The sequence below is a fragment of the Protomyctophum bolini genome, assembly GCF_963924005.1.
Source record: "Protomyctophum bolini genome assembly, chromosome: 21".
Lineage (NCBI taxonomy): Eukaryota > Metazoa > Chordata > Actinopteri > Myctophiformes > Myctophidae > Protomyctophum > Protomyctophum bolini.
This window is the reverse complement of record NC_137882.1, coordinates 16,977,887-17,004,484: the sequence shown is the minus strand read 5'-3', so window position 1 is coordinate 17,004,484 and position 26,598 is coordinate 16,977,887. Positions and strand designations below refer to the sequence as shown.

The window sequence follows — 26,598 nt, the reverse complement described above, 5'->3', positions numbered from 1 at the left end:
ATATTATACTGTACATAATTGTAGGTTCATTTACCCAAATCTGATCAAACTATATCAATCATAAAAAACATGTTGGACATAATTATTTCATGCACTGGTTTTATTTTTATGTAAACACTTCTGCCCGATTGAAAATAAAATATACAAATCTAGAACAGCCCCAAGCCTTTATCAAATATGTAATCAATCATATATACACACACACCAATCCCCGTTAATGGGATAAAACCAAAACATGTGGATGTCTAATGTTTTTTTAGGTGAATAGATTTGATGTTAAAATAATAATAATAATAATTTTGCACAGGCGATTTATTTTACCTATATGCGTGATGACGCATGTAGGTAAAGGACCCCAGAACGGAGCGGAAGAGCGGAATTCAAAATTTCAAAACAAACAAACCTCACCCAAAGCCTCACCCTGTCCTCCTCTCAGCGACATGTTTTTTTAATTCAGTTAAACGGGTAGTTAAAGTTACAAACACAACCTGATTACGGCTTGAACCTTTTGAAACGTTCATCATGATGATGGACGCTAACACAACGGAGGGTCCTCCTGTTGGAGACGGTGGTCCAGAAAACGGTAGAACGTATAACGTCCCCATGGCGCCCTCCATTGAGGACTTCGACATTCTGAAGCCCATCAGTCGCGGTGCCTTTGGACAGGTCTACCTCGCGAGGAAGAAGAACTGCAACACACGATTATATGCAGCCAAGGTGAGTGAGTCAGGGGGTATTTTTTTTAGGACTGAGGGAACTGAGGCCCCTTTTCCAACTCGCCCCGCGAAAAGTGAAGAACCCCAATGTTGTGGTGTGTGTGTTACTATTAAACAGTGGTTGTTGTCAAAGTGGGTTTCTTATCAGGAAGTCCCACTCCCCAGAAAAATCATCCTGAGGAACAAACCTGAGGCCGATTTAACAAAAATGTCCTCTAAATCAATAATTATCAAACTTGTTCTTGCCAAGTACCCCCAAAATGATGCAGACCACCATCTGAAAAAGGGTTTGTGCAGGGGCTAGCCCTGGTCCAATGTTTACAGCGAGTGAGAGAGACACTCGCTGTGAGCATTGGACCAGGGCTATGCAGGGGCCAGGGACCCCAAGAAGAGAAGATTTGTGTTTAAAAAGAATCACATCCGTGTGAAGTGAGGGGCGCTCTTATCATCACACATCACATTCCGTGCTCCACCAATGTAATCATCACAAATCTTTCCTGCCAATCTTTGGTGTCTTCACTATTCTGCCCTCACTTTTATCTTCAATATGTACTTTGCTCAGCCAATAAAATCATTGCTATGGGGTGAATCACAACTTAAGCCAATGATTCACAAGCCAATGCTTGTGTGGTTGTGTTCACACAAAGCTGGGTATAGGAGGGCACTATGTAACTTACCTCACTTCTACCTAGGATTTGAGCCTTGTTTCCTGCGCAAGTGCTGACATTTTTACCATTGAGCCTGCCTGCTTGCTCAAGGAATAACTTGAATCTTGACCGTAAGCAGGTAAAAATTCGTGTCAGATCCCGTGTCTAGGTGGGTCTCGGGGAGACAAAAAAATACAGCCACCACAATTTTATATAGAGTTTATTAGGAATAGGATCCCCATTAGCTGGTACATAACAGCTAGTCTTCCTGGGGTCACACAGAACATAACATGCCAAAGCAGTGAAAGCACCAGCCCTCGGCCCATAGTCTGCTGTCACCCAGGCAGATCGCGTGCACGCCCTTCTCCCTCAGGCGTCTTACTGGTATTAAATTAACAATACTTTACCTGGTTAAATAGAAGGTATGCGTGTGAAGTTATGCAGGAACGCCTACTGAGTGGTAAAAAAAATACTTTCTGGCCATGACACATACATCCAAACAGAAAAGTCCCATCTGATTGCATTTAACAACGTTAAACTCACTGTGCCACTCACTTTATGCATGCACATACCCTCTATAGCGGCACTATTTAACTTTGTTAATTGTTAATGCAAATCTGGTAGAGTCAACCAGATGGGACAAATATGCATTTTATTTATTAAAAAGGTTAAATAGTGCCGCTTTAAGCCCTATTAAAAAATACAAATATTGAAAAATGCAACACATTTTGAGCTTGTATATATGGTATTTTTGAATAATCTTTGTACTAATTTTGAAACATTTGTGAAACTTATTTTTCTTTCTTTGTTTTAGGTCATGAAAAAAGCCGACATTGTTAACAAAAACATGATCGAGCAACTGAAGGCAGAGAGGGATGCACTGGCGATGAGTAAAAGCCCCTTTGTGGTACATCTGTACTACTTGCTTCAGACTAAAACCAAGATTATCCTGGTAATTTGTGACATTGACATTTAGTTGAAGAACAATTTATTTTCTCCTTTGCAGCATTAAACCCAGTACAGTCAGACAACTCTTAGAGTGAAATTAGAATTTATTGGGCAATATTTGAGCATAGACGCACAGCAAATGTGATGATTAACAATAGTGTTGTGATAATAAAAGCATGCTTAAAACTAGAATGCCACTTTTGTTGAACTATATACTGGGGGGTAGTGGGGAACGCTCACCAACATAGCCGATCCACGAGCTCACAACACGTAAGCTCATACATCTGCTATCTTTGGTGAATCAATTTGTGTAGAGTGAAATAAGAGCGTACCAATGACCAAATACGTTCTTTACAGGTCTGTTTGATCAAGTTTAGAGGGCAGTGGAACTGAATTTTGCACCATCACGATATATTAAAATTACACAATACGATTATTGTAATAATATCGTCATATACGTGATAATTACTGTCTCATCCTTAACCAAGTATGTGCCATGCTCCCATTATTCATATTTCACATTGCTCACACAGGTAATGGAATACCTCATTGGTGGAGATGTCAAATCGCTCCTTCACGTCTATGGCTATTTTGACCAGGATATGGCCGTGAAATATATTTCGGAGATTGCACTGGCTTTAGACTATCTACACCATCATGGCATAATTCACCGGTAAGTCTGATCAAAAATATGCGTAATTATGTTTATTTTTGCCTCTGACTGTGTAACATGTCATTTTACGGAATCCTTAATCTTTAGGGACTTGAAGCCAGACAACATGCTTGTGTCCAATTATGGACACATCAAGCTAACAGACTTTGGCCTTTCCAAAGTAAATCTTGACCGAGGTATGAAAACAAACCATGTATCGCATCATAATTCAATATATCATCCTGGACCCTACCAGATGAATAATATATAATGATTTTGTGTTTATGTTGTTAGAACTGAACCTGACGGATATCTTGACGACACCCTCACTGGCAAAGCCTAAACAAGATTACTTCCGTACTCCAGGTCAAGTCCTGTCCTTGATCAGCTCCCTGGGATTAGTGAGTGATGTATATGTGTGTGTGTGTGTGTGTGTGTGTGTGTGTGTGTGTGTGTGTGTGTGTGTGTGTGTGTGTGTGTGTGTGTGTGTGTGTGTGTGTGTGTGTGTGTGTGTGTGTGTGTGTGTGTGTGTGTGTGTGTGTGTGTGTGTGTGTGTGTGTGTGTGTGTGTGTGTGTGTGTGCGCGCGCAATGCATGTATATGTATAGTCTCTGTCGGGTGGAAACCCTACAGTATGTCCAAAACTGTTACTTTTCAGGATTCAAATTCAAAAGTAGCAGCTCAAAAACACATCGCTTCACGCCACATGTGTGACACGCTTGTGTGACACTAGTTAAGTATGATCAAGTAGGGCATTCATTTACAAAAAACACAAGGGGTTAGATTAGAATATGCAGATAAGATTTTGCCCGACAGCAACGATATGTAAAAATGTTAAACATTGTATGTCAGCTCTCTCCTTGCTTATCCAAAACAGAACATGCCTGCACCTGAAGGTAGTCGCCACCACTTTAGTGCATCGGCTGCATGCAGTCCCATGTCCTGTGGCAAAGCAGCGCAACGGAGAAACACCTACTGTTCGCCTATTCTGAGGACAAAAGAGTGCTCATACTCCCCCGTTGGGTACTCATGGAAACTAGGTATGTTGCATAGGGGTGATAAATATGGTAGATATGGTGATATATATCGTGGTACAATGTCTCCACGATATGCCGTCAGAGATATTGTATCTATTGTGATACAGTGAATGCACATTCTATGATTTGCAGCAGTATTTTGGCCAAAGTATTTTGGTCTAAATGGTCTGTTACTCCTTTTTTTTGTTTTTGTTACCTTTAGGTGGTAACTTGAAAAATAACCATAAAAACGCAAGAAAATATATTGTGATAATATTGTGTATCGTAATACTGCTTGAAAAAAATTAGATTTTTTTCCCTCCCTATCGCCCACCCCTAAAGTTACACATCAAGCTCAAATAATAATAATAACAATACAACTTTATTTGTATAGCACTTTGTAAAAACAAAGTTCTTGAACAAAACTGATAGAGCGTCAAAGTCCCGCCCCCTTTCAGAACGACGAGGGCACCAGGAAATAATTTCCCACTCATCAAGTATTTATTTAAACTAAAAGGCATTATGATTTAACCCTCAGACAAAGCCAACAGCCGAGTTGACAAATCATGACATTCAAACACATTTTTTGGGGCCGTACAAATAAAAAAAAAGGGCAGTGTACATGTACAACATGTTTTTGGGTTTTCTTTCTAATTATTTGTTCGGCCCAAAAAAACACTTTTTGAAAAGCCTATGGGAAAAATGAATGGGGAATTATTTCCTGGTGCCTCGTCGTTCTGAAAGGGGGCAGGACTGCGACGCTCTATAAAACAGAAATAATGAAATAACAATACGATTTTGAGTACTGTTGCCATCTGAGCTCCAGTCTAGACCCAAAATGTTCAGCTAACTAAACCACCTAGCAAAAGATGACCTGGTCTGTTGCTAAAGTCATGCTTATCAAGAGAGAGGGAATGGGTCAAACTCTGCAAGACGAGCTCTGTCGTGTGAGAGGGAAGTGTTGACTTTAGCCTTGTTTTCGTTGCTCTTCCAGGACCCAACAACAGAGCATTAAACCCACGCAGCATCACCAAGAATCTGGCCCCCATCCTGCAGAAGTCCAGATTAAGAAGGGTGGATACACTGAGTGCAGCCAGCACAATGGCCTCTGCTACTGACTCTGATGGTGGTATCAGTCCACTGTGGGAGTGTGACGAGGTCTGAGAAAAAATATCTGTTCACCTTTGCATTTGTTCATGATGTCATTATGAGCTGCAACAGTTACCGTAATTAGTCAATTATAAACAATCTATTAGAATGATTTTGTGACAATTTGTAGATTTGTATTATTTGCTTGCTTCCTTAGAAAGAGAATGAAGAAACCGCGTGTGAGAGGAAATTGCGCATGCAGTCCATGTTTTGTGACACAAAGAGAGAGACGGTGACAGCAGAGCCGAGCATGAATGGACGGGACCGTGCCCTGACCTCACTGAAGAACATGGAGCTCCCTGCCAAGGCCACTAGAGAACATTTGGATTCGGCTCCTGGGGAACCGTCTAAGATGTCCGATCCAGACTCCCTTGCTATAGGAAAGGCTTTTCCCTTCAACCAAGATGACGTTTCCCCACCTATGACAGAAGAGAGTCAAACTGCACTGCCCTCTTGTGTTAAGAGGCCCTTCTCGGACATGGAGAGGAGTGCAGAGACATTGGAGACCCAAAACAAGAAATGCAACGCAGTCTACTCGAGATCCTGTCCAGTCCCAGGGGATGATTCAAAGCGGCATACTGGCATAACGGGCATGTTCTCTGCTGTTGACATCATTGATGACTTTAAGCGGGAAAGTGGTTTGCACGACGAACCGAAACTGAAGCACTCCAGTCCCATTGCCAAAAATCTCTTCTTTTGTGATCTCGAAGACGAAGACGTCTTTGTCGACAGTGCACAAGAAACGGCAAACTCAAGTTTCCCGTTTGGTGAAGGCCGCGACGTGTGCAGGAGTTTGAGCCTCGACGGGTCCGACGGTTCCATGCTCGACCTGTGTGTCACCGCTGACAGCCCGGGCTCGCGGAGGCTCAGCAATAGTCCCGATAAACACGGCTCAACTTCGTTTGAGGAACTAGTGGAGAACAGGTGTGCGCCCCTCACCAAAAAATCACTGGCCCAAGCGAACGCCTTCACCAGTGTCGAAACGCCGAAACTCGGCCACGGCGAACCCAGGTGTTTCTTCCGCGACCGCGTCCCAGAGCTCGCCCCCGGCGGCGTTACGGAGTCGCCCTCGTTCCTCAAGCCGAGGAACGTGGTGGTGTTCCGCAGCTACTGTAGCTCCATCAACCGCTCCAACCTCACCTATAACACCTCGCACCTGAGCCTGGCCTCTGTGGAGCACATGGACCTGTCCATGGCCAGCCACAGTCTACCAGAGGTCACCACAACTCCAGTCCAGAGAAGAAGACCCTGCTCCACCAGCAGCAGTGTCTTTCAGGTACAAGAAGCAGGGCTGTCATGATTATGTCACGTATGAATAAAGAGTACATTTTGGTTTGCCTAGTAATCAAAAAATGCCTCACTTTGTGGCGTGTTGTAAGCTTGTAGATCTGCCATTTCAGCTTTTTTTTTTTATGCATGAAACATTTTCAACATGGAAACGATTATAACAAAAATAATTGCGATTAGACCATTATGTAATAATTGTGACAGGCCTAGGTACAAGCATGGATTGAAGTTCTCAGTCGCTATGACTGATTTCAGTCATTTGAATTCTAAACCATCCAGCAGTCTATGGAAGCGTGTTGCGAAAATATTAGTTTGGTAATTATTTCAAGATCGGAGCATCTGAAGTGGTCAAAGTAGCAATATGTTCAGAAGCATCTTCCATACAATCTTAATAGTCTGGGATATTTCATATAAAAGCAAAGTTTAAAGCCTCAGTCTGTGATTTATTCACCAGGTTGGCAGTATGTAGAACAGCAGGAACAATATTACTGGAACATCAATCATATTGTATTAATTGACTAACAACTTTGTGGTTGATTTTTGCCCTTACCTCAGACTCCCCAGCCTATGACGACCTCCCATACTCCCTTCAGGACCCCAAAGAGTGTCAGAAGGGGTGCCCTGCCTGTGGAAGGTGCACCAATTCTTGGAACCCCTGACTACTTGGCCCCGGAGCTTCTCTTAGGGAAACCTCACGGTATTCAAACAACACCATGCAGAAATACACCATGCACTGGAGTAATAATAATGTTTTAATTTAAAAATAAATATATCCAAAATGTTTTTTTGCTCTTAACCACTTCGACTCTATTCTGATGTGAACATCCAGCAAAGATAGCCGATCTGCAATGTCACAACGCGGCACGTTGTGCGCTTGTAGATGATTGGCTATTTTTGGTGAAGCTATTTAGTGTAGAGCAAAAATAACGCAAAAAGAGGACACCTAGTATAGAGCCCTGAAGAACTCTGGGGGTCCATTTGGTTTCATTTTACACTCAGGAGTTACATTTAGATAAAGATCTGCATTACTTAATTTACAAGAACTCTACACAATTTGAGAATGTATGTATTTTGATCAACATTTGCCTGTTATCTCTCCTATGGTACCACATCAATACAGCATATTATATGTTTTTGGGTCTGAGAGGCTAAATCTCATCAAATGGTGGTCCGTGGCTCAAATGCCATATGAATAATGGATCTTGCTATGAAAAGGGTTGAAAACCACTGAACTAAGTATATAGGGTTTTAAGTGGGTAGTGTTGGACCATTAATGAACACTGTAGCCTTTGTGACGGACATTCTCTTTGAGTTTCAGGGAATGGTCGGTGTGGTAAGTTTCTACATGCATGTTCAACCAGCCTTGCTAATATGCCAGAGGAATATTGGCTGCTTGGCTTTACAAATGTGCCCTTCCCCACAGCTTCTGCAGTTCTGCCAAGGGCTGTCACCATTACAAATTTAAGTTGCCGATTAATTGTCACGCAAATAATTGCAATTATTACCTAACGATTTAATTGTGTTTTTGGTGTTGAACATTGAAACTTTGATATGAATCAAAATGACGTTTCTGATTGCCTATAAGGCAATAATAGATTGATAATAAAAGATTGCACAGGGAAGATAAGATATGACAAGTACCGTAATTTCCGGACTATAAGCCACTACTTTTTTTCCCATGCTTTGAACCCTGCGGCCTATACAACGGTGTGACTAATCTATGGATCTAACGGCCACTAGGGGACCTCTATGCGGTTTATAGTCCAGTGCGGCTTGTATATGTACACATTTGGTTTTTCCCCTAAACTTTGCTGGTGCGGCTTATATCCAGGTGCGCTTTATAGTCCGGAAATTACAGTAACTTAAATATACAAAGAAATTACTGACAAAATAACTAAATACCGGTAGCCGAAATAGCTGATCTAGTAGCAGATCTGCTATTTCTGGGTTTTTAATTTTTGACTTATGCAAAAAAAAATTGTGACAGGCCTAGTTCTGCCCCATTTTGATTGGTTTGGTGTGCAACTTTACTGAGCCTGATTGGAGGAAAAAGAGAAAGGACATCGTTTTGTTCATGTCATAAAAGTGGCCATGAATGTCAGAAGGCCTGAACTAACAGAAAAAAGGATACATTCCAGATGTCCTTATATTCAGTGGTATGTGCACTAAACTAAAGAGCAATTTCACTTTGCAGCATGCATGTCACATCAGCCTGGGTCTCTGTGGTAACATTATACTTGTATTTTATGTACAGTATATAGTTTGTTTACAGTTACAAATAAGAAAGAAAATCCATCAACGGAACGTTATTTTTTTGATTTTTATATAGGCCTACTGCACGATTAGCTACAAATACAATCATTTAGCGTTACATTTTACTCTTAGGCATTTAAATTGAATTCTTAAATCTTCCATGGTTCCAGAAATGTAATCCTCGTGTCTGGTCTATGTTTCTTGTGCGAAATCCTTCTAACTTGGTTCCTGCTTCTGCCACTGCAGTGGTCTTAATGCACACTTAATGGGAATGAATACAATAGGGTGAATATTGATGTCAACTGAAATGTGACCCTTCCCTTTATTCATGTAGATTTCATGGTTGACTGGTGGGCTCTGGGTGTGTGTCTATTTGAGTTCCTTACCGGTGTGCCTCCATTCAACGACGAGACTCCTCAGCTGGTCTTTCAGAATATCCTCAAAAGAGGTGAGGCTTTTGTATTTGCTTTGTGTTTTTATTCCAATGATATAAGTTACGTTGTTTATTCTCGTTGTAGTTTATTATGGTTTTGTTCGGCCTGTCTGGAAAATAACCTTTCCTGAGCAGAATGACAAAGATTGAGTGTTTCTTAAACCTGCATCGCTTTCAACCATTTTAGATATCCCCTGGCCTGAGGGAGAGGAGGCTCTATCGGACGACTGCAGGCATACCATTGATACGCTGCTGACAATGGACATGACCAAACGGGCTGGTCTCAAGGGTGAGAACCACATTCATAAATTATTTGGATTTAAATGAATTGTTCATCTGTCAGCACCGATGTCTTAGAACGAACACTAAGGGCCGATTCATACTCCTATTTTAGAGCCGAATAAAAGTCGGTTCGGCTCTGTAGAGCCTACAATGTGATGTCATTTGAGGTTCGGGGGGGCAGGTACCGTCCTAAAGTCGGCTCTTCGGTGCTACTGAAAATGTCTGACGAGCCGGAATCATTTCGGCACTACAGCGCCGAAACAGCGGTAAAAGAGGAGTATGTACTGTTGTTTAATTGAAGACAGAAGAGGAAGAAATCATATGGTTGACTTTTGTATTTTGCCATCACTGATCTCGCTTGTATAATACATTGTGATATTTGGTATAACAGTATAACTATGATTTCTGCCGTGCACTCTTGGGAGAACTACCGTACCACTACCCGAGTGTGTTGTAATTCTACTCATCATATCATGAACAGAAAGCAATGAAGCATACATCACCACCTGACAACATTGTCTCGACTCCTATATTGCCTCATCGATTATTGATTGATCCAGAATTCCACGACACAGACTGGTAGTGAAACATAATTCTTTGTCACTCTGGGAGTATTCAAATGATAAAACATTGCAGTCGTTTAAAGCACTGTTTTCGGCTCAGATCAGTGAACCAATAGGATCCACCGCGTTGTACTCGCCGGCACCTGCCCCTCTAGACCAGAAGTCACACAGGCTGGGGCAGGTTACCGCTTCCCTAGCAATGGGTCTGGACCCATTTGTGGGTCAACAGACCGGATTTTGAGTCACGTCTCGAGTAGAAATCCAATTTTATTTTCCTACATAATATCGCAGTGAATTCATAGAGCACAAAAGGGACGAGAAAGCAAAATTAACGTCAACTTTGTGTTGCCACTCTTTTTGTTTTCTGTCCACCAGAACTGAAGTGCCACCCTGTGTTTGAGGGCTTCGACTGGGACAACCTTCAGAACCAGCCGATGCCCTTCATACCCCAACCAGTGGACGAAACGGATACGTCATATTTTGATGCCAGAAACGAAGCGCAACACCTCGCCCTGTCCCGCTTCAGTCTATAGTGGAACACAAACAAATATAATACATTTTATCACTATGGGAAAACATTTTCAGTTAATAATACTATTAAAAAATAATGCTCACCAAAAATATCCACCACCAATTAGTTGGCAAATATTGACAACAAAATGGACTACAGCCATTTCGAGCCTGAGGAATCTGCGTTTGTGGCTGTGATTTTTAAAGATGTAATTTTACTCTTAAACACTTTGTATTTTAAATGCAGCAATAAAGCTAGAGTCTACAGTTGTATTATGATATAACACTTTGTTTTTACGTGCACTGGAATTGTGTGTGAGCAGTAACTCTGAGTCAGTGGAGTGGATGCAGAGAAGGACCCGTGAACATTTCGGGAGGTTGAAGATAGGGATGGGATGATATGAAAATTGCATAAAATAACTGATTAACAATATCGCAGCGATTGTGCAGCACCTGGTAAACTGCATTCTACAGACTGACATGTGCATGTGTTTGTTTTATATTGTTCTGAGATTAAGGTCTACACAAAATGTTGAATTAGCATTTGCCTTAAATACATACCATTCATCAAACATTACTTTGTATTTTGTACTTTGTTTGATTTGTATTCCAACAGTATTGTTTAGAATAGATGGTATCATGAGATTGCTGTGATGTCTATAATATAGTATCCTGTTCTTCACACTATATGCTTTAAGATACAATTAATGTTGAGTTAAGGCTTCTATTGCTACGCATTTACATTATAGATTAGCAACAATTAGAGTATTGCCTTAATGTGATCATTTCAATGGTGGAAAAAGTATTCACAATTTTTACTTTTAGTAAACTTTTATTTAAAAATACTAAAAGTAAAAGTCTGGCATTCAAATGTAAATTTGGTTAATGTATGTTTTGTAATAATTATAATCTACAAGGTAACTAGTAATTTAAGTACAATATTTGGATCAGAGATGTAGTGGAGTAGAACTAAGTGTTGGAAATTGGAAATACTCAAGTGAAATAGAAATACCTCAAAATTGTACTTACCTACAGTACTTAAGTAAATGTACTTCCTTTCGATCACTGGATAATTTAATTAGTGTGCGCATGTGTACATGGTGCAGTATTTAATCTCCAGACAACTCAAAAGGCTTCATGAAAACTTTATTTGAGGCTTAGATTATCACTGACATGCGAAGTACGCCACGTTTCCACCCCAAAATAAAGCCTTAGTCCATTTTAGTAGAAAGGTAAACTCTTAATTAAAACATGGCTCTGGAAAGATTCTCAATGCGAGTGCGAGATACAAACCTCATGTTAATATATATGATATACATTGTATTCTCAACACAGGAGAAAGCAATTAAAATATTGCACTTTATCTCAACTGTACAGCTATTGTATACAATACTTATACTTATTTACACTACAAGTATAAGATCTCACTGCCTTCTAAGTATATTAACACAACGTATAATGTTATAAGTCATACATTAGTTCATTGTTCATCCATCGCACAAAATCCATTTCAAAGTCTGCCATATACTTATGTCTTTATGTACAATTATGTAGCTACATTAAACATTTACATTTGATACATTAAACATTTACATTTGATAAAATACAACACAAATCTGAAATGCAGAGAAAAATGTGATGTAAAGTGATAGGTGTTATTGTTTAATTGGGCATCTAACTGTAGAGTACAAGGCTACACTTGGTAAAAGAAAACTACTGTATACAGCCCGTTATTATGACTATGGAGTACAGGTTTCATTTCATGGCTCACTAGTTAGTATGATCTGCATTGTAATTTGGTCCGATATTGAACAGGTTATGTGTGGATGAGGTTAAAGCCTTACTATGTAACTGTTTTATGAATGCAATTATATTTTGTCCAATCTGTATGGTAGACTATTAATACAATATACAGTAACTCATACAATTGTGGCGTTTTCGTCTCCCAGCTCTTCTATTGCGACATTTAGGTGTCAAAGGTCATATGTCTCACCTAGACACAGGATCTGACACAAATCCCCTGAGCAAGCAGGCAGGGCTCTATTAGCTCAATGGTAAACATGTCAGCAGGGAACTGGGTTTAAATCCGGGGCAGGAGAGGAAAGTTACATAGTGCAGCTTTAAACTGCAGTGTGAATGAGCCTACAGTAATGACCCACATGACTGTACCTTATGATGACGAGGCACTTCTTTAACAATAAAAATGATGACGTTGGGTTACCACTGATTCACAAAAACCTGAATAAAACCTAAATTAATTGATATGCAATATGGCAGTTACTGTATTAAACTACTAAACAAGGCCTTGTTCAATCTAAATAAAAACATTTAGCAGTAACTTCAATCCTGCTACATCATCATGTATCAACCTTTTTTCATACAGTTAAAACCTTACAAGCAGTATGTTTAATCTAACGTTTCTAAAAACAAAACAATAAATAATAAATTAACTTATTTCCAGAATTTAAAGGATCAAACAATGCATTGTTACAATTATTCCACCTTCCTAAACTACAGTTATGACATTTTAGCAGCATTGCCTAAAAGCAACTAATGAAAGTGAAAGGTGGCAGAACAATGTATAATAACCACATCAAGCAAATGTGTTTCAAATGAAAAGATAATTAGCCCTGTTTTACAGTATTGTGCAGTAGAAATTAAACCATTTGAATCTTCAGTAAATCAATCTATGAGTATGTTTGCAATTTTCTAACTAGAACCTGCTAATACAGTAGAATAATAATGTTCAGAAGCCTGTATTAGTATAGGCTATAATGCCGTACATTCATATTTTGTCTTTGATTCCACAGCTAGTTCCACAGACTTGTTGTAAGCCATCTTCCATTAGTGCCATCTTTGATAGTGCAAAAAGCTAGTTATTGAGTTGTGGGGGATGAAAGCCTAATTTATACTTCTGTTTCCCGCACGTCATACAACCTTGTAGCTGCCACTTGCGGCTAGAAGTTGTATACATTAGGCTTAGGGTCGATTCATACTCCACTTTTAAAGCCAAATTTAAATTGGTTCGGCTCTATCCAGACCACAAAGTGACGTCATTTAGAGGTTTGGGAGAGTGGGTACCGTCCTAAATTTGGTGTGATATCCCGAACTAATCCCGGCATTCCAGCGGCATTTCCTCATTCATTCAGCCCAGCTTCGAGTTAAATTTGTTTAACCCCCCCAGCTGCCTGTAGGATGCACCCGACCAGCGAGGTCCAGTCAGACATGTATCTGCGGTGCGAAGCTCATTTACCTGGCCCACGAACATATTCATGTCAAGGACCTCCAATATATTTACAAGTTACTTCGGCGCTAGCCGTGACTGTGAGCAAGTATGAATTGACTTTTATAGAGCTGAAATTAAGTTGGGTCGACTCAGGGACCCATCCCGAACGCACTTCATTCGGCTTTAACAGTGGAGTACGAATGGACCCTGGGACGAGGAGATTGGATAAGAAGGTAAAGCTGTTAGCTACCAGAAAAAAGACATTTCTTCTTCGAGGTGGTTCTATGCCATGGTGTTCAAGGAGCCATCTGTCCTTCAGTTGATTCGTCTAGAAAAAGGATGCAAGAACACATTTAATACAATGCTAAGCACGCTATTAAAAATGCAGTACCTCATATATCGTTGCTGTCGGGCTGTCATGAATTTGTGCCCTATTTCATCATACTACAGTGTCACCCAAACGTAGCAAGAATTGCAGATCTACAAGGTCAAAATGCGATGCGTTTTGAGCTTGTAGATCAGCTTTGTTTTTATTTGAATCGTCAACAGAAACAGTTTTAGACAGTTTCCATGCACCTGACAGGAAATTCATATCTTGTTATGCGTTTATTTAGAGTTGTAATACAGCAATACCCTGATGGCTATGGTGAATTATGGAATCATGAATATTTCCGAGGCTTATTATTTGGATGTGTAATTAATTAATTAATTATTATTACCTTTTCCTCCTCTGAAGCAACAGGCGGATTAGCCATTGCACCACAAAGGGCCAAATGACAGCAAAGGCCACAGTGCTGGGAGAAACATCGAAAGGCCACCAGGCAGGTTTCTAAGTAACAGAATAAAGTTAAATGTAGCATTAGTATCATAGTGGGGAAATTACAAGACAATGTATGCCTTAATCTACATAACAATCTACAGTAGATGCATTAAGTCAAATGATTTAAATCACTGTGCAGTGCCTGCTCATGGTTGATGTAAAGCTGCAATATGTAACTTTACTGTTCTTCCCCGGATTTGAACCCAGTTTCCTGCACAACCATTACCATTGAGCTAATAGAACCTGCCTGCTTGCTCAAGGGATAAATTGAATCTGGACCTTCAGGTCAAAATTCATGTCAGATCCTGTGTCTACGTGAGACATGACGTTTGACTCAATCTAAAACAGAAGAGCAGGGAGACAAAATACAACCCTGCCAATTATAAACGTTATTATTAACATACTCTACCACAGATTGGACAAAATTACATTTTATTCATTAAAATAAAGGTTATATAGCACCGCTTTAAGTCACATCTGGCTTTGGCCCAACACAAAGGGCAGTGTCAGTCCATGAAGCCGTAATAATAAATAATAAACCAGATGGTGTAATACATCTGCATACTGTACCTTACTGCTCTTATTTACTGGACGGGGAGAGTAGGTTGGAGATAGAGCCATTGATCTGGCCTAAAGAAAAGTATGAAATTAAATAAGATAGAAGTCAAAACTGGTTGAATTCAACAATTAATTCAATAAGGCATGCTATTCAAAGTAATTCATTAAAGCAAAGACACATAAACTCTTCCTGTACAATTATGATGCAAGACATGTAACTCAGATGCTATAATGCGATCTGGCACCCAGAGTTGCAATACCAACCCTCGACGGCCCATTCATCCAAACAGAAAAAAAGCTTTCCGTACAGCTGCAATCTTGGCGAGTTTAACGTTGTTTAATACAAATCAGACTTTTCGGTTTCAATGAATGGGCTGTCAATGGTTTACTGCAACTCTAGATGCCAGATAGCATTAGATCTCAGTTGCTTGTGTATTGCTTGCTTGTGGAAAATAGCTGATCTACAAGCTCACAATGTGTCGCAATGTGACGCACCATGAGCTTTTATGCACAATGAGTACTTTTGCTACTTTAAGTACATTTTGATACCAATATGTTTGTACTTTTACTGAAATCAATTTTGAATACCGGACTTTTACAAGTAACAGAGTAGTTCTAACATTGCAGTATTGATACTTTTACTTAAGCGAAACATGCAAGTACTTTTTCCACCACTGCTAGGTACCTAGGAAGGTACCACTGTCTGACCTGGCTTGCGGTGAGAGCCTCCAGCGTGTGCAGCCTCTCCAGGACACTCTGCATGTCCTCCTGCAGCCTGCCCAGTGCCACCACGATCTGCTCGTTCAGATTCCCTCCTGGCACGCCCCCCGAACCTCCCCCGTGCTCGCCGTCTCCGTCTCCGCTGCCTTGCACGTGGGCCCCCGGGGCTCCGGAACTTTCGGAAGATCTGGAACCTTCACCACACCACAGACATTATGTTGTTCACTTTTATAGCATTTAGAACAGAGTTAATGGCAGATAGATAGATAGATAGATAGATAGATAGATAGATAGATAGATAGATAGATAGATAGATAGATAGATAGATAGATAGATAGATAGATAGATAGATAGATAGATAGATAGATAGATAGATAGATAGATAGATAGATAGATAGATAGATAGATAGATAGATAGATGCTACAGTAATTAACAACGGGTGGCCTGCCTCACCCCTTCCTCTCCTGACCAAGGAGCTGTCGGGAGCACTCTTCCTCTGGGAGATCAGCCCGCCGGCCCCTCCGTCCTCTCCTCCACACTGGATGCCCTCTGGGGGACTGGGGGAGTCCCCCTCGGGGACCCTGGGTGGTGCATGGGGCTCCTCCGTCACGTGGTTCTCCTCTTCATCCAGGTCATCATCAATGGACTGGTTATGATCTGAGCTCTGGGGAGGGAGGGCACACATAAATCAGTGCTATTGAACAGCCTTTACGTCTGTGTGTTGTTTCGAAAATATTGAACCAATGGAAAGTAGTAAAAAGTGCTTTGAACTAAAAATATAAGGTTTTCTTAATTACCTGTGTCCCTTGGTATTTACTATTTTATCATTGACGTTTTCCGTGAGAAGCATTTAGCAGTCAAAGGAATTTGCATGCCTTGGACTTTCTCATCAAAAGGGAATACTGAATACTGAAACAACATGCTACCTTGCCAAACCAAACCAAACGATGGTTTAGCAGTAGAACTTGATCTCAAATCAATGTCCTCAAGTAACTATGTCCTGCCAGTAATAGTAGTAGGAATTTTCTTTGGTGGTTAAGTGGCTCAGTAGTTAATGCAGACACATTGTTTTAAAATGTGTAGCACATTGAAATACTGTAGACCCTATGACACATCAGGAGCCCATTAGTATACATTAGTACAGTACTACAGTAAGTCTAGGCCAATGTGTTTTTGCTAAAAGTATTATGTTGCATGTCTGTGTCAAATGTGTCAAATATTGATGAAAATGTCCATCACAAGCTGCCATGGTATGGTTAATGGTGCAGACGTGCAGTGGGTGATTTTCACAGTTCACTTACTCTGGCAACCCCAAGTGGCAGCTAGTGGAAACTGTTTGGAAAATCATGCCACTGGCAGACGAGACAACTGAAGCTCATTGTGTTTATGCACTTTATATGCAATTAATATTTCCATGTGGGGGGTGCATCAGCTAGGTCGGGAGGTAACAGGAGGTGCATGGCCAAAAAGGTTTGGGAACCACTGTTCTACAGTATACCAGTCCCACTCCTGAGATGCACCAGACCAGCCTGAATTTGGCTGGAACCCTTTTGTTTGCGTGTCATGTCAGTTCGTTTTTGTGACTTGCCTCTTCCTGACCAAACTGATCCACGGAGTCACAGTACACCTCACTGTCCGAGTCACTGGTCACGTGCTGCGGTCCACATGCATCGCCATTAGAATCTATATGGTGGGAACATAGAAGAGCAACACCAGATTGACCCAATAAGACCTGAGGACGATTATACAGATGCCTTGTAAATCATTAGTGAGTTCTCAAACTGTTACGTGCCAAGGACCCCAAAAATGATATGTATTTGACCGTGCAGAACCCCCGTATTTGACCATGCAGGACCCCATCTGAAGCACGCACACACACACACACACACACACACACACACACACACACACACACACACACACACACACACACACACACACTCACACCTTTCGCGGTATGAATGGGTTAAGGCATCTGAATGATCTCTTTACAGTATATTGTAGAATAGAATAGAATTATATCATTTTTGAGGGGCGCTAGCCCCTCCTATATACAGGTTTAATGTTTGTTTTTTGTTCAATGTTGGTTTTAAAAACGCCATTGACAATGAAGGGAAAATTTCCGTCATGTTGTCTCTTTATTGTTAATGGCATTTAATGTTTGTGTTGGCACCGTTTGTTTTATATCACCAGTACATCACCTAATCAACATGGGTTAGACTTTAATATATTAGCGCCCCTCACTTCACACGGGTGTGATTCTTTATTACACCATTAATAACGCAACACTGGACCAGCTTAGTGTTGGTGAAAGCGGCGAGTTGCCTCAGCTCTGGGTGAATAAAGCTTAGCAGATTATCTGATCACATGTCCAGGGATATGTAGCCAGGGGCAGGCAGCCAGCGCAGGCCGAGTCCCCAGACCCCATGAACAAACTAACGGAAGGAAACTGAACATAAATGAGTTCTAAGTAGGGATGTGCCGATGAGACATTCTGTCCGATATAATTAATTGCTGTTATGGCCGATAACCGATATTACCGATGTCACAAACAACTAGAATCGGCCGATACCGATGTGTTTACCGATTAATCTCCCATCACTAGTTCTAAGCCAGTGGTTCTTTGTCCAAAAATGCTGAAAACTGAACTGAACCACATTATCCATTTATACCATGGCTATTCAAAAATAGCAGATCTACAAGTTGACATATTTGTACATCTGCGAGTATTGAAAATAATTGGGAAAATATTGAGAAAAACCCCCCAACAAATCTTCTCTTCTGGATGGTCCCCGTCTTCCCACGGCCAAATATATATCAATTTAGGGATCCTTGGCACAAAGTTGTGTCAGCGTGCGACTTGCGTGCATCTATGAAGATCCCTTTATGGAGTAATACATGACCACATTGATTCTCAATCTTTATTGTCTCAGATCACCCCTGTAAATAACGTTTTCATTCACGGCAAGTATTCGACGGCACCCACTATGAGAAACCCCGGTCTAACCATAGACCGTACAAAAGGGTCTAACCTGTTACCTACCAATGTGGTGTCCGTTGAGTCGAGGCTCCGTGGAGCTCCTCGCGTCCTCCTGGTAGTCATGGCCGTTCAGCACCGCCTTGGTGTGCGTGCCGTTGGTCATGTGGGCCAACTGCCCGTTGGACAGGGGCACTTTGGATCTCCTGGACGAGCCCTTCTTCTTTGGCAACGGAGGCGACAATTTCTTTTCTGGAGTAAAAAAAAAGGAAGATCCTTTTTGTTCAGCCGCTGATATTTTATGACGTCTACCTACTTCACCTCCAGACTTTCACTCGTAAGACCTGAGGCCAGTTCTACAATTCCTTGTAAATCTGTAGTTCTCACACATTGTTTTCTTCCAAAATGTAAAAAAATAGCATGAAATGACCCACTGTGGGCTTGTATATCTGCTACTTTTGAATAGCCAACGCAAAAATCTAAAATGACACGGATGCTTTCCCCAGTTTTAATGGGTTTAAACTTTAAATCATCTAAAAAAGAACACACTTTGCAAGGCTCATAAAACGGCCATTTTGAGGCTATAATATACACGTAGTGATCAAAAAGTCAGAGAAGAGCTCTTCTCTATTTATTATTATATTAATACTATACCTTTTTTGACCTCTTTTATCACTACTTCCTCTTCATCTTCCTCGTCATCCTCATCATCATCTTCCTCCTCATCCTCCTCCTCCTCGTCCTCGTCGCTGCCGTCCAGCAGTGGTTGGAGCGTGCTGGGCTTGGTCTTCAGGGTTCCGTTCATCTCCATGGTTCTGATGATGCTCTTTGCCATGCTCTTTGTAGCCATTCCCGTCATCATCGTATCAATCCCTGAACAACAGAACAGGACTTGTTGCGACTTGCAAGAAGATGACAACTATTCAAGAAACTATACATCCTCATGAAAATGTCATTGTAAAATAATGTTTATATATGTTCTATTGTTCTATTCTATGATAATCATAATTCATAATTAAACTCAGGTTAACCCATACTGGGCAGTGGGCAGGAACCCCCTTTTGGTGTTTTAAGCATTATGTTACACTTTAGCTATTGAAAAATAGCAGATCTACTATCTCATAGCGCGTCACAGAGTGCCGCTCTACGAGCTTGTAGATCTGCTATTTTTGAAATATTCTTTCAGAGTGAACGTTTTTAACTCAAATCTTTGCTTCTGAGAGGTTCCTGGAACAACATAATTTCAGATTGGGGTCAGTGGCCAATTACATATCATTTCTGGGGTCCTTGACATGAAATATTGAGCACCACTGATACAGAAACATGAGGTTTTTCAGAAAACTGTCATCATTTAGAAGATTTTTTTTTTAATTTCGACGTCAGGCCTAAATGGGTTAACGGATATACAGTACTGATAGAGCAGACTGCACGTGATGATGACATGATTATATGGGCACATATGCTAATGAATGCTTATGACTCAGTCAGGCAAGCTGGTACCACATTCAAACTCCCTTTTCTGTGGAATTTCTTAACCTCAGACTTCCCAGTAACTGCACAAACGTTTAGTGCACTGTTTCGTGGAAGAAAATACAAAATCTTCACTTTGCTACAGTACTAAATGCATGGTCAGGGACCAGTACCACATGCAATACCTTCATGGACCACCTGTTGAAAACCCCTGATTTAAAAGGTTTCACACATAATAAACGCAGGAGAACCAGACAATATTCCACCACCTCTACATTATGATTAATCTAGTTGCACAAACTACTTCTACGTTTACTAAACAGCAGTTTGACTGCAACACTATACAAAAGTATACACTAAACTACCACACCAGACAAAAGTATACAAATTTTACTACAGCACCAAACAAAATGAAGTTTTACACATTATAGGTACTTGCCTTCCATTTGCCTAGCAAACTTTGTCAAAACGGCTGAGCATAGAGGGCAGTTAAAAAAAACGGTTAGATTTGACATTTCAAAACACAATGCGCACATTTTGCATTAGATATAACTTCATGTGTAATGTTAATTATACCTGCACTCAGGTCTGATATCTGAGTGATCTTTTTATTCTCGTCGACGAGCTCATAAAACGGCCCGAGTATCCTCAGGAGTCCCTCCACCTCCTCCGTGATAGGCATGCCCTCCAGGATCTACATACGGAACATATAGTAGCACAGAGAGTATTGAGTTCCCCAGTTCCCTCCTCCTGCCTGCATCTGGGCTCTCTCTAGCCCTGAAAACATGACTCTCGTATTCATACGAGAGTCATGCAGTAACTGCACCCTGTTTTTTGCGATCGCTACATTTACACGACATCCATATATATAAACTTTTTATCCCACGGGTGTTAGTTAGTTGCTGCTCCAGCGATTAGATTTGCTGCATCCCGCGTTGTTTAATAAAAAGCATTTTTATCCGAGCTGTTATTTTGCCATTGGCTTTCAACTACGCGCCCCTATCGGTTGGGAGGAGGGTGGCACTCGGTGTGTTCGATATAGGTACGCTGACCGCCCTGCCAATACAGACTAATAGGCGAGTACGCTCCCGGTGTGGAAACTGTGGATTTCCCAAACGAACCCCGTTTGAAAAAAGTAGCCGGGGCGCTCGGATAAAAATGCTTTTTATTAAACAACGCGGGATGCAGCAGTGCTAATTTCGGGCGCAGCAACTAACACCCATGGGATAAAAAGTGAGTACTTTATATTTGCAATCCGAATGTTTATATATACGGATTTCGTGTAAATGTAGCCATCGCAAAAAACAGGGTGCAGTTACTGCATGACTGTCATGATAATCATCATGGCAGTCATGTTTTCAGGGCTAGGCTCTCTCAAGCAGAAACGATGAACCCGGAAGCAGCGGGACAAAAATCTGATATCTCCATAATTATTTTGAGTTGTAGTCTTGTTAGGTTGTGTTTACATTGCGCTGTGGTACAGCTTCAATATGTCAACGTCTCGCGTTGATCCCGCCTCTAGTGGCCGCATACAGCCGCATATCGCTCCGGACAGAATTGGTCCGGAGTACATTGTCTCTGACCCAGAGTTCCCAGGCTCTCCCTAATGGCAGAATGCAAATGTTGTCCAGCAGGGGGAGTGGTTCCACCAGGCTACACATTTGTATGGGTCACGAGTAAATATGTATCCCTTTATTTATGTTTTGCTTCCTATACATTTTCAAATGATTTTCAAAACATTCTCAAAGACATTCCAAGAATTGGAAAACAAAAGGTATAAAATAGTAGTGAAAATAGCTGTTATTTTCACTAGTTTGGGTCCTGGGGAGACATCAAAGTTATTTTTCTTGAGCTGAAAAGATTGGGAACCACTGCTATAACTGACGGCCTACTAGTAAGTTAGTAACACTGTAATACAGTATACATTTACAATTAGAATAGTAATCCAGGATCATAGCTAAACCAATAACCTATCATCAGTCTAAAAAGTAGAATATATATTTAACTAGAACTGCACTCTGCCGAGTGCATACTTGCTTGTTGCACACTAGTAGGCCATAAATGGCCTACTAGTGCGCAAGCAGAGCGCGCAAGTACTTTCGACCGCTACAAACCGCTACAAACTGTCAAATCTCAGTTTCTGCCTCTATGTATATGTCATTTGTAAGTTGATTAGCGGTATACTGTGGTTACTTTGCGCCCTATGCACCGTCCCAGCCTTTTCGATGCGTATGCACCGTCCCAGCAATGACTAATGACTAGACATACGTATACATATACATTATACTATATAGAGTATGTAGTTGTAATTTGATTAGCAGTATACTGTGGTTACTTGGTGCCAAAAAGTGACAGTAAAAAGTCAAAGGCGAGGGCAAGTTCTACGGCCCTGGCTAAGATGGAGTCTGAAGAGGTAAAGAGGCAAATAACATCTACAATGTAAAATGATCAGTGTCAAATTAACTCTGAGTGTACAAATATTTCCACTGAAAATGAATTGGTTCAGAATAAATGGCCGCCGTTTCTGTGGAATTACCATTGTTCCAAGAATAATAATAGAATGGAACCAGTTCTAGAACCAAAGTTATTTTGGTGGAAAAGAGGCCTGAGAGTTGCAGACCCATAAAAAGTCCATTTGGTTCCCATCATTTGGCTGGAGGCCCCCGTGGAACCCCAGTCCCCGGATCTCACTTTGAGAACCACTGGTGTAGGATGTTACTAATGAGGTAAACTAGTGACTGGCAAAGATTACCTACCAGCTTCATTTCATCTACATAGGCCGCCATTGCTTCTTCCTTTGGCATCTCTCCAAGAGAATTCCAAGCATCCCTGCACAGAGATTGAATGCATGATAACAGAACAAAGTCAAAACTGGTTTGAACAACTGTCACTCACTTATTAACAACTGTCACTCACTCAACGGCGTCAACTCCGGGAGTGCTTGAGGGCAGAAGCACCCACTGACACAATAGGGCTGAAGCTCCCCTCCCCCTGGTCATTTTGTCACGTAGGGACACACCTTTACGGTGTTCACAGAACAGGCCAGGGATTCAAATGCTAATACGGTGGCTTTGTTCCATTGACCGCACGGTTCATTCACACTTCTGCAGCAACACTACACTAGATGGTCAGCGCGGGTGAGGCTGCTGTCTGTGTACCGTCGGCCCATCTGTAAAGAGCCATGAGCCGGGAGGGAGGGGAGTGGAGGGGCAGCAACAAATATCCACAATGTCCGGGGAACAGAACTGTTCCTTTTCCTCGGACTACTTTTACTTTAATTAAAAGGTAAGATGCAGTGGCTGTAATTGGGTCAAGGATCTTGCTTTCGTGAGCAATGGTGTACGAGATTGGTAATAAATTGGTCAAATCATGACATTGTTAGAACTTAGACCATCTGGGGGAAATAAATAAATAAATATTATGGTTGGCGGGCGGGCGGGTGGGCCACTGCACTCACTTATTTCCTAAATATTCTATAAATACAAGAAAAGGCAAAGTGGGTAATAGGTGACATTCCTTGTCAATATCTCAGCCATGTGAAGTCCAGAGAACACTTATCATAACTTGAGGATTTAAGGTGAAGCATGATATCGTTCAATGGCAAATCCAGATGTCATGTATTGGTTAGTCAGGTCACATGACCAGGTACAAGGGTGATCAGATTGTATAGGTATTAGCCAAGAAAAAAAGAGTATACAAGCCATCTTCCCGTATTTGCATGAAGTAGGACGTGACCGAATACAGGTCGGTGTCTATTATTTCCAATGGAAGAATGACAGTGAACACAGCTTCTGAAGCATTCTTTAGCCCCATGATCACTGAACTTCCCAAGATTTTCATGCTAAAATGGCTTTTTTCAGAGAGACACATCAGGAGAACATCAACTTTATTGTCAACCTTTCTCTGCCCCAGACTCCCAGCAACACACTCTCACAGGCATCAGTAAACATATAGGACGTTCGCAACATTTGCCGTCAGACAGACCATTTGTAGGATTTGTGTACCATTTTGCCTCTAGTGACTCGAACTGGGATGGTCTTAAATCAACTCTCTTTGGTAGGGACACATTGAGGGTAAGATTTTGTTATCAGTGCTGCTGTGCTGCTGGCTCAATGCAAAGGTCATTAAGTGCTGCATCACACTGGGCCCCGAACTTGCAGGAACCGTGGCACTAAGCGACAGGGCAAAATACTATAGTATTGTCGAAAGAAAGACTAAACAAACAAAAATATTGAACCAATGTCTGCTGACGGAACCGGTAAGGCAGTGAAACGTTTCAGAATCACCCGCCTCTGGTGAAGCAAGTTGACATGAGGACAACAATGACAGACATGCACTTGTCAACCTGTCAATTCTTACCATTTAGCTTTGCCCACAGCGTCCCAGAACCCAGGCCGTGGTATATTACACGGACCTAATGTGGCTTGCTTGTAGTAGCTGTAGAATTTGAGCATCATGTCATTGGAAGGTTGAAAAGAACCTGTAGGGGAGAAGGTTAAATGGCAAACAGGACCATTTAGGGGCATTATTATTTTTTGCATCATGCATTTCTTTAATTAGCGATTACTGTCATTGGCCTTTCAGTTGCCATTAGCAGTGAAGTATAGGAGTTGTAAATTGTAGTATTGTGAACAACAGGTTATTATATATTCCTTAATTCTCATCATATTAACTGCAACCCAACAGCTATACTGCTTGTGCGGTATGTGGGTTAAGCCTTAATCACACAAGCTGCTCAGCTTTCCCCTTGTTTCCCACAAGCTGTTTTTGACTGATTGATTGAATACTTAATTAACAGTTTGCAAAAAAGTACAGAGGTACAGTTATACAATAATGCTAGTTTCCATTATGGTCCAATGAGTTAAGGTGGTGTGAGGCTATACAACCCTCAACCCACGTCAATAAGCCCCATTGTGTGCTACAGTTCATTGACTGGTGGAAGCTGGATTAATGGCTGCAGACAACTCACCGTCTGGGGGTAAACTTTTGATGACTTTGACAGCCGCTTCAAACCTTTGCTGTGTCAAATGGTTCTTATCATCCTCCATGCTGACGACCTCCATTATGCCACAGGCCAGAATATTAATTTAGAGGGCCGTGGACCTGTGGATTAAATACAAATACAATATTACATTTACAATGAGCCTAAAATAAAACGTGTGGGCAGTACGGGCTGCATGTAATACTGATAATAATGACATAGTGCATGCTTGTCAACATCAGTAAATAATGGGAAATGTGATGTTATAACGTTATGTTATTACACGTTATAATAAATGCTATGACGTTGTAATAAAAACTATGTTTTCACCCTATGAGGAAATCACCACTTGAGGATCGGTTGTTGTGCCGTTTGTGTATCTGGGACAACAACACTAGTCTAGTGTGCGACATAGATCACTCAATAATTAATGTTTGATCATGAATACGAAGCTAGCCGTGTGCTATATCTCTTATATCTTGAAAATACGCAGACTCACCATGGATCGGCTGGGCCGGTGGGCCTATCTGGTCTGATCAGAAAGAGAAGAGTCCTCTGTTTTGCTCTCGGACGGACGCCATGAACAGCACAATATAATGACAAACAGTACGTCTGTAGGCTACGGCTGGGGGAATTGTAGTTTTATAATCTGTGTGACTCACACTGGGCCTACAAGGTCCACAATGCACCATCACCTGGAAGTGGAAGTAATGGTGCTCTGTGGGAAATGTAGTCCCTGTGACATTTTCGTAATTTGGAGAAATGTAGGCATTGGGACTGGGCGCACGGGGTAATCACAGTATCACACTCAGTTCACACGGGTGTGATTTTTCTCCCAGTGTGGAGGAAGAATCATTAGGATTTTGATTGTGATCTCTCGCCCTTGAAATATATAATCATTGGTTTCGTTGTGTTTGAACAATAATAGCAAATTAGCAATTCAAAGCAGTTGTCCTCAAAACCACACCTCCAGTCGCTGTCATAAGAACGGGAGGTGCACTCATGAACACTGCAGCACTCCTGACCTGTTTGTCCATGGCTGCACGCGCACCTTAGAGACGCGCACCTGCAGCCCATCAAGTATAATTTATGCATCGTCCTGCGATGGTGTCGCGCACGTAGACCTCTATCCAAGGCGCTTTACATAGGTTGAATGTCTATCTATCTGTTTTGTGCAAAAAAAGTATTTTTTTTGTGCAAAACTAATGCTTGGAAGTTGGAATAGCCTGGATCCAGCCCAAAGACCCCTCTCTATGAGTGGACTGCATCTTTTCAAGAAAGCTACAGTCTGATAATCAGCCGAGCTAGCCAAAAACAGGAAATCATCATAAAGGAGGTAAAAAAGGGGGGGAAAAACATACAGTGAGGGGAAAAGGGGTGGGTGGGGGAT

The 26,598-nt window shown here is 41.3% G+C and overlaps 2 protein-coding genes across 4 annotated transcripts; one reads left to right on the top strand and one right to left on the bottom strand.

Moving 5' to 3' along the window:
• The first annotated feature begins 415 nt into the window (after window positions 1-415).
• mastl (microtubule associated serine/threonine kinase-like) lies at window positions 416-11,010 on the top strand. Of its 2 annotated transcripts, XM_080794199.1 has the most exons (13): window positions 416-717; window positions 2,178-2,315; window positions 2,845-2,984; window positions 3,072-3,160; window positions 3,258-3,364; window positions 3,840-4,002; window positions 4,973-5,136; window positions 5,285-6,403; window positions 6,970-7,111; window positions 7,733-7,747; window positions 9,002-9,115; window positions 9,288-9,389; window positions 10,321-11,010. In XM_080794199.1, exons 1-13 carry the CDS (start codon window positions 523-525, stop codon window positions 10,476-10,478), a joined length of 2,646 nt encoding a protein of 881 aa, XP_080650325.1. In that variant the 5' UTR covers window positions 416-522; the 3' UTR covers window positions 10,479-11,010. The 2 variants fall into 2 exon arrangements, with proteins under 2 accessions (XP_080650325.1, XP_080650326.1); XM_080794200.1 differs by lacking the exon at window positions 7,733-7,747.
• Window positions 11,011-11,584: 574 nt separating this feature from the next.
• Window positions 11,585-25,843, bottom strand: acbd5a (acyl-CoA binding domain containing 5a). Of its 2 annotated transcripts, XM_080794005.1 has the most exons (14): window positions 25,708-25,843; window positions 25,197-25,330; window positions 24,587-24,707; window positions 22,984-23,056; window positions 20,804-20,921; window positions 20,667-20,699; window positions 19,412-19,630; window positions 18,824-19,009; window positions 17,369-17,463; window positions 16,234-16,444; window positions 15,768-15,973; window positions 15,072-15,131; window positions 14,401-14,510; window positions 11,585-14,009 (listed from the first exon to the last, which is right to left on the bottom strand). In XM_080794005.1, the coding sequence occupies exons 2-14, from the start codon at window positions 25,288-25,290 to the stop codon at window positions 13,997-13,999; spliced, it is 1,539 nt and encodes a 512-aa protein (XP_080650131.1). In that variant the 5' UTR covers window positions 25,291-25,330; window positions 25,708-25,843; the 3' UTR covers window positions 11,585-13,996. The 2 variants fall into 2 exon arrangements, with proteins under 2 accessions (XP_080650131.1, XP_080650132.1); XM_080794006.1 differs by lacking the exon at window positions 20,667-20,699.
• Between the last annotated feature and the right edge of the window lie 755 nt (window positions 25,844-26,598).